This window comes from Muntiacus reevesi, chromosome 3, assembly GCF_963930625.1.
Source record: "Muntiacus reevesi chromosome 3, mMunRee1.1, whole genome shotgun sequence".
In the NCBI taxonomy this organism is placed as follows: Eukaryota; Metazoa; Chordata; class Mammalia; order Artiodactyla; family Cervidae; genus Muntiacus; species Muntiacus reevesi.
Window position 1 is genome coordinate 37,684,947 of NC_089251.1, and position 15,238 is coordinate 37,700,184.

Sequence of the window (15,238 nt, forward strand, 5' to 3'; positions counted from 1 at the left end):
GGCCATCTTCCTCATTAAACCTCTACTTGACATTTTTTAACCCTGATATTATCTTGATATTATCTCCATGTTATTTATTATCCATATCCATATTTTCATCTACTACTCTTGGGCTGACAACTCTCAAGTCTTTTTTTTTTTTTTTTGCCAGTTACAGGGTATAAATCCAACTGTCTACTCAATACCTCCACCCAAATGTCCTACGTGTTCAGACTCAACATGTCCACACCAAGCTCCTCTTTTCTTCTGAAACCTACTCCTTCCCCTCATAGCTCTTTCTTCTTACTCACAGCCAACTGCTCATCAAGTCCTGGTACTCCACCCTACAAAGTCACTCAGCTTTATTTGTTCTTTTCTTCCCATTCCCCCAACATAGTCCCCTAACCTGCTGTTGACGTGAAAAGTCCTGCTCTTTCCAGATTCTTTTTCTGTCACTCTCACTGTCATGCGCACATCACAAAGAATATGTGTCATTTCACCTTCGTGTGGTGCTCCTTGGTCATCAATGTGTTTTTCTTTACTTTGTCACCTGGCAAAACCCTGCTCGAGGTTCAAGTCCTGGATTCAAAGTTACCTTCTCTAGAAAGTCTCCTAAACCTCTCTAATCTCAATCAAAATTCATTATTTCACCAACTCTGTTTCCCTAGCCCTTTGTCTCTTCTGCTAAACTGTGAAATCCTTTAGAGCCAGGAACATGTCATAGGCATGTTGTAATCTGATACATTTAGCAAAGTTTGATAAATACTGAATTGAACTGATGTACTCCTTACCCTAGATGGGAAGTCCAACTTATAATCTAAGGAGATGTCTTCTGTTAGAGGAACACATCCATTTTCTCTAGGGGTAATTACCACCATTACCACCACCAGCATCACTGTCATCACCATGACCACCACCACCACCGCATCATCAGTAATACCATAATCATTATCACCACTACCATCACCATCAATACCATCATCACCATCACCATCGCCACCACCACCATCACCATCACATCATCAATAAGACCATCATCACCACCATCACCACCACCACCATTACATCATCAATACCATCATCACCATCACCACCACCACCATCACATCATCAATACCATCATCACCACCACCACCACCACCACCATCACATCATCTATACCATCATCACCACCACCACCACCACCATCAATACCATCATCAATAATACTGTCATCACCACCACCACCACCACCACCATCATCACATCATCAATAATACCATAATCTTGATCACCAGTACCATCACCATCAGTACCATCACTGTCACCATCACCACAACCACCATCACATCATCAATAACACTGTCATCACCATCACCACCACCATCACATCATCAATAATACCATCATCACTATCCCCACTGCAGTCGCCATCAATACCATCATCACCATCACTGTCACCACCTCCACCATCATCACCATCACCACTACTGTTATATTTACCACCACCACCACCATTATCATCATCTAGGACACTCACATACCAAATGCTTCCGTAAGGGTTTTATTCTAATATTATTTAATCTTCAGGATACTTCTGTGAGGCAGTAGTTTTAATACCTGTTTTATTAATGAGAAGACTGAGGTTCAGAAAGGCTAAATAATTTGCTCAAGTCATACAAATTAGTAAAAGGTTGAGCTGGTATCTAAAGCCAGAAATGCCTGATTCCAAAGGCAGCTCTCTTAACCTCTGCGATTAGTCCAGTTATTAGTTCATTCCCCTGAGGAACTGGGGTATGTTTCCTGCCTGGAGTCTTGACAGAAAGGGAACAAAGCATTGTCCTAGCAAACAGCGTGGCCTCCATGTGTATGCACACAGGGCAGGACCTGCCAAGGCAGCAGGGCAAAGCAAGGCTTATCTGTGACCTTGGCTCTTCCTCTCTATATTATGTTGAGCCTTTCCTACCACCATCTAAAGTAAGAACTCTGCTTGGCATTCAGTTATGGTGTCTGCTTCCTTAGCGACATCCTCAGGAGAGAGGAACAAGGCCATCACTATGTGACAACTTTTCTGGTCTTTCTGTTCACTCTCATGATTTATTGTGGGAGGGAAAGAACAACATCACAATCACTTGGGAAATTTTCCAAAAGATACAGGCCTGCCCTTGACCCTTAAGGTGCTGATCTGGTCCCTGGTTGAGAACCACTGGTTTGGCACATTCATTTCCAAGGTCAGCAGTTTCCACTGGCCCTCTTATAACTAGAGCCGCTCTAATTCTTCCTCTAGATAAATGCTCTTCCTGATCAGATGTAGTCCTACGAAGCTTAAAATCAGTATCACTGGCATGCCTTGCTCTACCTGCTTCTTTCAGTCAGGGGTTCTCAACCAGGGTGATACCACCTCAAGGAAGGCACTTAGGGATATATTTAGAGGCATTTATTTATTGAGTATCACAATGACTAGAAGCTTACAGCATTTACAAAGGAATGATCAGAAATGCTAAGCCATGGAGAAGGAAATGGCAACCCACTCCAGTATTCTTGCCTGAGAAATCCCACAGACAGAGGAGCCTGGCAGGCTACAGTCCACAGGGTTGCAAAGAGTTGGAAATGACTTAGAGACTAAACAACTACAACAATATACTTTTTAAATTCTTATATGTAATTTGATAACAAAATAGACTAACAATTGTACAAAAAAGAGAGGGAGAGAGAGAATAAAAGAGAGATGCTTTAACATCAAAAAAAGAAAAAGAAATGCTAAGCATCCTACAGTCCCTCTCAGTGAAAAACTGTTCACTGAAAAGGGCAATGACACCTTCACTGAGAAACACATTTGGTTGGAACCCAGATACTCTTGATTCAGGGTCGGAATTAGCCTCTGCAACACACAGCATCCTCTCAGCCTGGCTGCCTCAGTGTTCCAGGGGCCGCTCTTCCCTTGTGTACGTGCGTGCCAAGTTGCTTCAGTTGCAACCAACACTTTGTGACCCTACAGACTGTAGCCCATCAGATTACTCTGTCCATGGGATTCTCCAGGCAAGAATGCTGGAGTCAGTTGCCATATCTCTTCCAGGGGATCTTCCTGACCCAGGGATCGGACCCTCATCTCAGGCATCTCCTGTATTGGTAGATGGGTTCTTAACCACCAGCACCACCTGGGCATCCCACTCTCCCCTCACAGCTTTTCAAACTCCCTCATAGTCCACAAACTATGGACAAAGGGATTCTGAGATTCTGAATACATTCATGTTAATACTTAGCTATCAGGGAAACATGTCTCATCTTCATTTCTACTTTCTATTTAGTCTAATTTAATCCCCTGCCCACTGCACTGAATTTTTCATGTAAAGAATGGGATCAATGGACAAGCAAGGAAAAGAACGAGAGGCCATCACTGCCACACAGGCGGATTTGAACTGTCATGTCTGACTCTAATTCCAGATTGATGAACATATCTAAGACATGGCTCAATACTGACCTGGACCAGAAGTCTTATCTTTATATCCTCTCCCAGGGATGACTACTTTCTTGCTTACTCGGGCAAAAGTAGTGTATGATTAAATGTTTATAGTAAAGGCTTTTCATGCCCCCCATATCTGGCTTTTCTCTCCCTTAAGAAAAACAGGAGGATGGTGTTTTCCACATCCCATTTGGTGTTGGTGGTGATGGTAGTGGGCCTTCCAGGTGGCTCAGTGGGTAAAGAATCCACCTGTAATGCAGGAGATGCTGAAGACATGGGTTCGATCCCTGGATTGGGAAGATCCCCTGGAGGAGGGTATGGCAACCCACTCTAGTATTCTTGCCTGGAGAATCCCATGGACAGAGGAGCCTGGAGCACTATGGTCCACAGGGTCCCAAAGAGTAGGACACGACTGAAGCTACTTGGCACGCACAAGTGCATGCGTGGAGATGGTAGAGGTAGTATTGATGGTGCGATGGTGGTGATGATGTTCAGTAGTCACATGACTAGATCTGACCAGTGGGTTGTGAGTGGAAGGATGCGTGTCATTTCACATGTCTACAGAGTTGAATTTCCCTTTCCCATCAGATTCAATCTGGACAAATCATTAATTTATTGGCAGTGCTCCAGCCAGAGACTCTCCAGCATTTCCTTCCTGTAGTAATGATGGTAAAAGCCGGTGTTAAGGAATTTCCACCAGTCTAGCTTCCAGGATAGCACCCTGAGCACAGGCCCTGTTGCCCCTCACCAGATGTGTAGCAGAGACAGATTACAAAGGTTTATACCTTTGCTGTTTTGTGTCACTGTGATTTGGGGGATTGTTTGTTACCAAGGCATAAACTGCCCTGACTGAGTCAATGTTCTCTTGCATGCTTAGATTCTTTTCATCTCTGTGCATAGATCATGAGTCAGAGATGCCTGGATTTGAGGCTGAGTTTCGCCACCTACAATGACCTTGGCTAACCTTGCTAAAAACCTCAGTTTCCTCACGTGTCAAATAGTGATCATGACTGTGCTGGCCTTAAGTGGTTATAAAGGAGATAACAAGCAAAATGTTTATACAATGCATGGCAGGTAACATGGGCTCAGTAAACTTACTTATTTCTTCTCCTCTTTGATCTAAAATTGACTTTACCTGCATGCATGGTAAGTCACTTCAGTCATGTCCAGCTCTTTGCGAGCCTATGGACCGTAGACCACCAGGCTCCTCTGTCCATGAGGATTCTCCAGGCAAGAATACTGCAGTGGGTTGCCATTCCCATCTCTGGGGGAATCTTCCCGACCAGGGATCAAACCTATATCTCTTATGTCTCCTGCATTGGCAGGCATGTTCTTTACCTCTAGCACCACCTGGGAAGCCTGACCTAATCTGCCTCCTGCCCCAAATCCTCATTAAAGCCTTTAGCTTTGCCTGCCTGGAGTTCTTCTAATGTCCTCCTCCCTAAAAAGCAAATAGCTTTGGACTGTTTGCTGTTTTCTTTCATTCCTTGCAGCCTCCAGAACAGGACACTGTTGACAACAGGTATCGTCACCTGTACTTTAATTGGAGCACACACTTGTGATCGGACTTGAGAACAAATCTATGCCAAAGAAACGAAAGAATCAGCTCTTCCAAATGGAAGAATCTAATCACTATTTTCAGTACAAACATGGCATGTCTGGGAAATATGTCAGGAAATATCCAAATACCCACTTGGTCTCCTGTTGCCCAGTAATCACTGCGAGAGGCAAAATCTAGTCCCTGGACTTCATATCAAAAATAGGCACATGTTCTAAATTCAGTTCAGTTCAGTCGCTCAGTCGTATCCGACTCTTTGCGACCCCACGAACTGCAGCACGCCAGGCCTCCCTGGCCATCACCAACTCCCGGAGTCCACCCAAACCCATGTCCATTGAGTCAGTGATGCCATCCAACCATCTCATCCTCTGTTGTCCCCTTCTCCTCCTGCCTTCAATCTTTCCCAACATCAGGGTCTTTTCAAATGAGTCAGCTTTTTGCATCAGGTGGCCAAAATGCTGGAGTTTCAGCTTCAACATCAGTCCTTCCAATGAACACCCAGGGCTGATCTCCTTTAGGGTGGGCGAATCCTATTCGCGTTTATGTGACAGCCAAGTCTCACTAAGGGATGCCAGACTTTGCTGCTGGACTGCTGGGAGTCCTACAGGCTTTGAAGATAATTGCAGGTTATCTTAGGATTGGTGCCTTCCTCCAGCACTCCTGGATTCTATTCTCAGCTTGACACTGAGTTTTACCAGGTCTTCACAGCTAAGGAAACTAGAGGTAATTACTTGGCTGGCCCAGACAGAAGCACAAAATAAAACAAAAGAGTTCTGCCCTATTTATTTTGAACCATAAGCCAAACCTTCCAATTTGCAAGCAGTTTTACCAACTATTACTTGACCTGATAAAACCTCTCCAAAACTGCAATTCTTTCAATTAAGGAAGAATATTGAAAAACCATCAAATCCATCTTGATACCAAAATGAAGACATTCCGAGCCCTTGAAAAACTTTTTTCCCTGATGCTTCTCAGAATTATTACTGTATCATTTTCAAGGTACCTTCTAATGAACTCTGTTTTCCTTATTTAGAGTCAAGTTTGCATTTTCATTACTGGAAGTCTTCTTCCAAAGCATTTCTGAAAATAAGCTACATCTGTGAGTTTTAACATGTCTACAGAGTTGAATTTCCCTTTCCACCAGATTCAATCTGAACAAATTATTAATTTACCAGATCTTTAAGAACACTATAATCAGATGTCCTTAGAATCCTACCTATCGGGTAATCCCCAGATCTCTGGAACATCTCCATGGGCTGCAGAGGGTTGGAGACCCTGAAACTTTCAATCAATTTAGAGCTGCTTTAACAGCAGAGCAGTAGCTCCTCAATTAAGTAACCTTAGTTGCCTTATGCACCATCATTTCCTGAAACTCTGATGCAGGGATTTTTAATTCCTGGAATCTACACAGTTGTATTGCCATGTGCTTCTCATTATGACCCAACTGCACAGGGCAATGAGTGGAAAGAGCTGGGCTGAGAGTCAGGAGCAGACAGCGTCCCAGCTTTGTCATTATCTAATCCTAGGTCCTTCCACAGGTCACTTAATCCAGTGGTTGACCAAGGTTGAACAGTTTTCTCATCTGTAAATTAGAGACAGTAGTTCTTGCCCTAGCAACCAAGCAAGGTTTTCTCTGGGGCACTTGTGAGACGGTGTAAGTTTTAGGAGACTTTAGTTTTGACTCTAAAGATTTCTGTTGTAAGTTAGTAGCTGGGAACCCAGAACATGGTGAGGTTCCCAGTCTAATATTATAAAAACCCATTTAATGACTGTGTCTCTGAAGTATAACACATAGGAAGGGTCCTACAGATCATCAAATGTGACCACCCAATTTTGGATGCTGTGGTTGGACTTGCATGAGTGGTGAGATGGGGTCCCCTTGAATGGGGAAAAGAGAAAGAGAAAATTGGTGCTGAACAGAAAGGAAGTCATGGAGGGAGGAGCTGGGGGGTCCTAATTGGAAAGGAGCCCACACAGTGAGTCTGTAGAGGGTCTTTGCAAATGGAAGGATTTGTTGGGTGACAGGCTATGGCTTTAGGAAACCTTGTAAGTCAACCATTCAAGGCCTACTGCCATCCTCCAGCCCACCATCTCCTCCACTTCTCCTGCCCCAGCCCACCCAACCCTTCTATTTTTGAAGTCTGTAGGGCACACATGAATATAGCCAGTACTTCCCCAGACTCACTATGGAGAGTCCACTTTTTCCACTTAAGTGACTAACAGCTCTCTATAAAACAGACCAATATGTGATACATAAACATCTAGTGTAATAACAGAAGAGTCCTGCAAGAGAGAAAAGGTCCGTGCATGTCCACGGGTTGGCCAACAGGGTGACTGATCTTAGAGGGCCCTCTGGGAGATTTAAGGTGGTGAGCTGCTCCTTGACTCTTTTCCTCTGGACAAAGTCCTCCCAAATCTGACTTTTCAAATCCCTGATTGAATTCCCAGCAGTCTGCTTTTCCTGACTGTAACCAGAAAAGCATGCTTGAATGAACATAACATTCCATCATACAAAGCCTTGTGAAGCCCAGTCCATCAGCTCCGTGGCCAAAGCCGCTAATAAGGCCCTATAGTGTTACTGTGGTAGTCTAGGTTATCATTATAAAGTCTTTGCTCCTGGTTGAGAAAACATGACGTTCCATTAAATGTATAATCTGGGTTTCTTCCAAGCCAGAGATGCATCCTGCTTAAAGCTGAAATGAGCTGAGGTTTAATGTCACAGAAAAGAAGAGAACCATTCGTTGGGAAAAAAGGGAGTTGAGGGGTGGGGAGAAGAATGGTGAATTTACTGCCTTCTGAGCCTCTGGCTTCAGCCTCTACAGTGTCTTGTCCGTTCGAGGACCTGAGAAGCCCAAGGGAAAAAAATGCGTCAGCACTCTTTCCCTTTGCAAGCTGTAGTGGTTGGGTGCTGGACAGCACTTTCTGGGGAGGTACTTTCTAGGACTGAAGACCACGTCTCTAGGGCCCAGCTGGGGGACTGTCTGCTCTCACTGGCTTTTGGCCCATCCCCCAGCTTTGGGTTCCACAATCCCATAAATCAGCTCGATTCGAGATGGCAAGCTGGAAATGCATACGCTTATCATACCAAGTTCTAGCAACTTTCTCATTCAGCACAAAAATGTCCCTCTCTTCAAGCAATAAGACAACTAAAGAAGTCAGAGGAGTCCACCTCCATGTAAAGGTAGGTACCTGTGAAGGCCTCCCCATCATTTTTTTCCCGGAGCCTTTTTGGGTCCTCAACATATTGCCAAGGATCCTATGGTGCATTTAGAAACGTACTCCAGGATTAAACATGAAAGAAGCAAGTCCTCTATAATTGTGAGGGGCTTGCAATTCAGCATGCTGGTTAAGAGAGCCCTCTCACACTTGAAATGACTTTTTAAAAACTCAGAATAACTCATTTTTGTTGACTATAGAATATACGTTCATTGTAGAAAAATTTGAAGATGCAGAAAAGTGTAAAAAAAGAATTTAAAAATCCTACTTTCTACAGACAAATACTATTACATATTGGGTAAATAAAGACACACGTGTGTTTAGCATTTTTTACAAAGGTAGAATCATAGTGTATAACATTTGGTAATTGTATTTTCCCTAAAGAGTATATTATGTGCATTGTGTTTCTCCTAAAAATATCTTACATGCATGTATAACATGTGCACTCAATATCATGCATATACCATGTCTAACTTATTAAATCTTCTGTTGTTGGACATTTAGATAATTTTCAGCTTCACTATCATAAACATCACAGCCATGAACATATAAGCACTCTTTTCTGACTATCTTGGAGTTTTCCTTTGATACATGTTGCCATGCTATCTTCTTGTCTATGCTATTCAAAATAATAGCCACATATGGCTATTTAAATTTAAATTAAACTTAAATAAAATAGAAAGTTCATTTCCTCAACCCCACTAGACACATTTCAGGAGTCAATAGCCACATACAGCTAGTGGTTACCATATTGGAAAGCACAGTAAGAGAATATTTCTATCATCACAGAAAGTTTTATTGGATAGCACAAACCTAGAAAGACCAAACCAAATTTATATTTTCCTTTTAAGATATGACAATGGCCCTCCTTCCCACAAGTGGCCAATGCTGAATGTTATAATTCTTTAAAAATCGTTGCCAATGTAATAAAAATTACATCTTGTTTGATTTTTCCATTTTTTTGCTAGGGAAGTTGAACTTTTTTGTTTATTGCCTTTCATATTTTTTTTGTGAATTATTTATATAGTAAGCCTGTTTTCTATTGAGATGATCTTTTAAAAACTGCTTATTATACTTTAAGGTTATTCTATAGAGGTGAATTTATGTTGCAAAAGCTTTTGTAACTTGTTATCTTTTATTTGTGACTTTTTTCACTTATAGACATGTCAGATTTTAATATATTTAAATCTTTTTGTAGTTTTCTTTATTGCTGCTACTCTGCTTTTAAAGTTCCAAATCTAAGATTACAGTAATACTCATATAAATTTTCTTCTAATTCTTTCAATACTTTATTTTTAAATTAAATGTTTAACATTAAAACTTTCAACCCTCTTGGAATTTATCTTGGTGGTGGTGGTGGGGGTAAAGTGTAAATCGAAACTTTTTCTTTTCCTATGGACCACCATTTGTTCAAGAACCCTTTTTTAAAAAGGCTTTTATTAATTTGCCTCACAGTATATTTTAATATTTGAAGATATAAGTATTCATTATTCTTTTTCCAAAATGTTTTAGCTCTTAATAACTTTTTTTTTCTCTAAGATAAACCTAGAATCATTTTGCTAAATTCCTCTCACCAACAAAATTCTTTCAGAAATCTGATTTTAAAGTTTAATTCAATTTATAAGGTAATTTAGAAAGAGTTTGATATCTCCGCAGTGTGGAGTTGTTCCATTCTGGGACATGGTGATTCTGTCCATTTTCAAGTCTTCCTGTATGTTCTTCTGAACTGACTTAAAAAAAAAAACACAGTGATGGGCATCTGTGTTCTCAGACAGTCTGAATCTGTGAGCTGGTGCTCCCAGCCACTAGAAGTAACAAAAGAAATTCCATTTCTTAGCACTGGAGTATATTTTCAGTATCCACCTTCTCATAAATCTGCAGGAAAGAGATCTCCCTTTTCATCCAAAGAATCTGGAGTTCAAAACAGCCTTTACGGAAAAAAATCAAACTCCAGGGGCAACTGCAAAGCACATTTGGTGTCTAGCTGGCCAGCTTATTTTGCAGGACTCTTTTTCCAACTCGCAAATACTTTCCAGTCTGTGAAACTCATGTCCCCTCCACGGTAACAGCAAGCGTCCTGTCCCGGCAGTGGGGCGCTCGCTCACACAGCGCTGCTGAGCACTCATCTTCGCTGAGGGGCTTTTTATTGTTCAAGCTGCGTTTAGTTGATAGCAGGCAACTTCCTTGAATGACTGTGGCTTGGCAAGTCTACAGGGGATTGGGCAAAGTTCAGTTCTCCCTTGAACAGTCCTGAAGCCTCATCCATTTTTGCAAGAAAACCAGGGCGCCTGCATTTCCCTGGTAGCCCACCAGTCAAATCGCCAAGAACTTGACTTCGCCTGCATCGGGGTTTCTCAAGCCCAGAGGGAGGAGAAATATACCCGCAGGGGACTTTTGGCAATGTCTGGAGACATTTTTGCTTGTCACCACGGAGAGATTAGTGGGGGCGGCGGGGGTTGGGGAGTGGGGTGGGGGAGGTACCAGCATCTAGAGGGTAGCGGCCAGGGATGCTCAACATTCTACAACTCACAAAACATCCTACAACTCGCAAGACGTCCCCACAACAAAGAACTCCCTAGCCTCACACTCAGTGGAGTGGAGAAATCCGCCTTATATTTCCACCAACTGCTCGGTCTGCCTACATTCTATGCTGAGGAACCAGGGGAAAGGAATACGTAGGGCAGAGTTTTTAAACAAGAGACGATTGACTTTTAAAAGCCCACGCCGCTGACTCTAGACGTGCCTGATTCTGCCTCTCCTAAGCAAGCTTTTCTCACCAAGGATTCTAAAGCAAATGGAAAGCGTTCACAGAGAGGGAGTAGGTCAACAGCATCTTTACACTCCCATCCTCAAACTCAGGCGCCTCGGTCGCCGGAAAGCAAGGCAGAGAAGCTGTCTGGAGAACAAGCAGCGATGCCGGCCCGTCCGGCTCCTGCAGCCGGGAAGGATGGGGACGCGCGCTCGGTCCACAAAGGCGCAGCGCTGGGGCCACCGCCACCTCCCGCGGCCCCCTGTGTCCCTGGAGATGCGCGCCGGTCCCAAAGCCACCCTGCCAAGGAGCCCAGCCCGGGGGGAAAGCATCATCAGCTTAGCCTAGGGTGGAACAACTCACGGCACTTACTTGTCCAGAATGAAGTACAGGTCAAATCCCCCGTAGCAGGCTGGACCCCCTTCCTCCCTGCGTCCCCCTTGCCCGGCGCAGATGAGCACAAAAGTGGCCAAAGAGAGACACTTGAAGCCAATGCCCAGGGCTTTCTGCTCCACGGTGGCCATGACCTGCAGCCCAAGGGAGAGGGTAGGGTCCTCTCCTGCCCACGCTCCTCGAACTCGCCAGGACCCTCAGGGGCGCGCCATCCGAGGGGCCCTCCTCTCGGGCCCTTTATTCCCCCTCGCTCTCCCGAAAAACTCCCCGGAAGCAATTGTCTGGAGGAGTTCAAGGTTTTCCTTCTGGTTTCCGCTACGATTCTGTTTCTAGGTTTCGGGTTTCAAGAATCCCAATACTCTAGTCCGCGTTTTTTTAAAGGGGCTGCTCCTGACTCGGGCCGGCGGGCCGCTCCGGAGGCAGCGCTGAGGTTTTGCAATTGAAGCAGTTGCGTCCTGACGGTTCTTTGTCCCAGATTTTAAATATTTTGGGGTGGGTTTTCAAATTGTTCTTGGTTGGGGGAGTGCTTACTCTTCTCCCTCCTCTCAACTCCCCTTTTCATATTTTGATGGGGGAAGAAAATTCAAAGGGTGCCACCTTGTGGCAGAGGACGGCGAAAGCACTCTTCCGCGTTCTAGGGAGCCTGGCTGTGCACGCTTCTTATTCCTTCTATTTTCTCACGCATCTTTCCTTTCATTCTCCATTACTTCTTCCCCATTTTAAGTTCTTCCTCACTCGCTAGCTTTGTTATCCTTGTTCTTTCTTTTCCTGTTCTACGTCCGCTGATAAGGTCCCTGTAAGCAATTGATGAGAACTTACTCCAAGAACCACGGCTCTGACCCCAGGCTAGGACCTTTGCAAACAAGACGGTGGACAAAGGAGCATAGAAGAACCGGCCTTTGTGATCTGAATCACCCAAGTGACCTAACTGTACACTTAGCGCAGATCATAAAAGAGACTGTTGGGATGCGGTCATGTGACTGAAAACAGCAAAAAACAGTCCCACACAGAAAGCTGTTCCTGGCATGAAACAGCAGAGCATTCTAGGCGGTCTCCATCTCCGATTTTGGAGATTCTGTGGTAAGTTCTTTTCAGCCTGTGAACTTTGACTTTTTTCATCCAATCTTTGATTTAAGACAGAGGAAGCAAACAGCTTACAAGAATGTGAACCTTCCAAACAGTTTGGGACTGCCAGAGAAGCTCTGTTGCAGCCTTTCTACAGCGAGGGATCCTCTTTGGAGTGGGCTCTGGACCCCCGTTCCCAGCGGGAACTCAAGTTTTATCTTCCTATGTCTTCCACTCTGGGAATCCGCAGTACACACTGGTACTCCCTATTTCAGGGCTATTGCTCCAGACACTCATCTTCCCCTCTGCTTGAGAGCCTCTACATTTTGGAGATTCCTAATGCATTGCACTAGCCTGCCTCCAAAATGTTCCTTTATGTTCTTCATCTCCTGCTATTCACACCTCCTCTCCCACAGTGAATGAGACTGAACTGTGTGTAATAAATAATGTACAGCAGAAATGATGATGTGTGACTTCTGAGAATATAAAAGATATTGTGCATTCATCTTTTTAAATTAGAATTTTCTCCAGATGTATGCCTAGGAGTGAGATTGCTGGATTATATAATAACTCTATTCTTAGTTTTTAAAGGAACCTCCATACTGTTCTTCACACTGGTTTTACCAAATTACATGCTCACCAACAGTGTGGGAGGGTTCCATTTGCTTCACACTCTTTCTCTATACCAGACTTTATTATTTTTGGGCTCTTTGATGATGGCTATTCTGACTGGTGTGAAGTGATACCTCATGGTAGTTTTGATGTGCATTTCTCTAATAATTAGCGATTGAGCATCTTTTCATGTGCCAGTGGACGAGCTGCATTTCTTCTTCAGAGAAATGTCTCTTTAGGTCTTCTGCCTATTTTCTGGTTGGGTTGTTTGTTTTTTTTATATTGAAATGTTTGACACCAATGTTCATAGCAGCACTAATTACAGTAGCCAAGATATGGAAGCCACCTAAGTGTCCATCCACAGATGAAAGGATAAAGGAGATATGGTATATATGGACAATGAATTGTCACTAAACCATAAAGAAGGGATGAAATAATGCCATTTGCAACAACATGGATGAACTTAGAGATTATCATACTAAGTGAAGTAAGTCAGAGAAAAAAAATATCATTTGTGGTATCTAAAATATATACTTTCCCAGGTGGTGCTAGTGTTAAAGAACCCACCTGCCTATGCAGGAGACCCAAGAGGCTTGGGTTCGATCCCTGGGTCAGGAAGATCCCCTGGAGAAGGACATGGCAACCCACTCCAGGATTCATATCCCAAGAATCCCATGGACAGGGAGCCTGATGGGTTCATGGGGTCACAAAGAGTCGGACACAACTGAGTAACTAACACATACTCCAAAATATATATGTGGAATCTAAAAATATACAAGTGAACTTATTTGCAAATCAGAAATGGACTCACATACCTAGAAAACAAACTTATGGTTACCAAAGAGGAAAGTGCAGGAGGAGGAGTAAATTAGGAGTTTGGGATGAACAGATACACACTACTATAGAAAAGGTAAATGACAAGGTCTTACTGTATAGCACAGGGAACTCTGTTCAAAACATCTTGTAATAAATTATACTGGAAAAGAATCTTAAAAAAGAATATATATGTATATGAATCACTTTGCTGTAAACCTGAAACAATTACAACATTGTAAATCAACTATTTTTTAATAATAATAATAAAAGATATTGTGGTTTCCTCCTTGTTCTCCTGCACTGCTTCCTCTGGGGAACCCAGTGCCTTGTCATGAGATTGCTCAAGCTGTGTAAGAATCCATGTAATAAGAAGCTTAGTGCACCTGCTGACAGACAGCATCAATCAGTCAGCCACGTGAACAACCCATCTTGGAGGTGGATCCTCCAGCCCCAGTGAAGCCTTCAGAGGACTGCAGTCCTGGTTGACTTCTTGACTGTAACCTTATGAGAAGCTCAAAGCCAGAACCACTCAACCAGGCCAATTACAGATTCTTGATCCACAAAAATTATGAGGGAATGAGAGTGTATGTATGTTTCAAGCATCAAATTTTGAGGGTAATATTATGCCATAATAGACAACTAAGAAATACCTATTATCATGTTAAAAATTTGAGGCTATTTTTAGGGGGAAAAAATGTCTAACTGTATTTTCCAAGCTTAGTTGACCAAGAAACTGTTCTTTTTTTGAAAAGTACTCTACCTATTAATACTTACACTTTGGGAATAACTACTCTCAGGAGAAAAATAATTTCAGCGAGATTAAAATACTCTAACTTATCCAAGCCTTTTTTTTTTTTTTTCCTTATATATTTTCCCTCTCTCCAAAATTGAAAACCTCTCCTGGTCCCATTGCAGCTCTATGATGAGAAAGAAGGTGAGGAAAATCTACTGAAATTAAGTGGGTAGATGAATGCAGAAAAACCAGGGGAAACTGATTAGGAAAGGAACATGAGATAGAAAAACATACTGAAGAGAACATTTGTGGGTGACAGGATTGGCAAAGAAAAAGAAAGGGCTTGAACCTGAAAGGGATTTGGGGGACAGGAGGGGTCAGGGAAGATTAGGAGTGTCTTCTCTCATCCTCATGCTCTTGGACTCTCTTTAAAGTTTGGGTGACAGAAGCATGTTTTGAGGGGTTTATAGTTTAGGAAGTTAGTCTGGCAGGGGATCAGAAGAGTCTTAACAGAACTCTTCAAAGTTAGAGATGCGATTGTTAAAGATAAGTGAGGGAATTCCCGCGGTAAGAAGCCGGGGGAGGGAAACTCAACGTGAAACAAAGTTATGGGAAGAGGGGAGAGAGTGGAGCGGTCTCCCCTGGGACCAAGAGGGTTCTTTCGAGGACAGAGAG

General features: G+C 43.1%; 1 protein-coding gene and 1 long non-coding RNA gene across 2 annotated transcripts in view; one reads left to right on the forward strand and one right to left on the reverse strand.

Annotated features, from left to right (window-relative positions):
- ANTXR1 (ANTXR cell adhesion molecule 1) overlaps window positions 1-12,201 on the reverse strand; it is a 253,071-nt gene extending 240,870 nt beyond the window's left edge. Inside the window, exon 1 of the mRNA XM_065929030.1 lies at window positions 11,317-12,201. Coding sequence (XP_065785102.1) covers window positions 11,317-11,468 — 152 coding nt within the window. The 5' untranslated portion in view covers window positions 11,469-12,201. The remainder of the gene's footprint in view (window positions 1-11,316) is intronic.
- Window positions 8,128-15,238, forward strand: part of LOC136164272 (uncharacterized) — a 51,836-nt gene continuing 44,725 nt past the window's right edge. Inside the window, exon 1 of the long non-coding RNA XR_010662327.1 lies at window positions 8,128-8,160. This is a non-coding gene — a long non-coding RNA (uncharacterized lncRNA). The remainder of the gene's footprint in view (window positions 8,161-15,238) is intronic.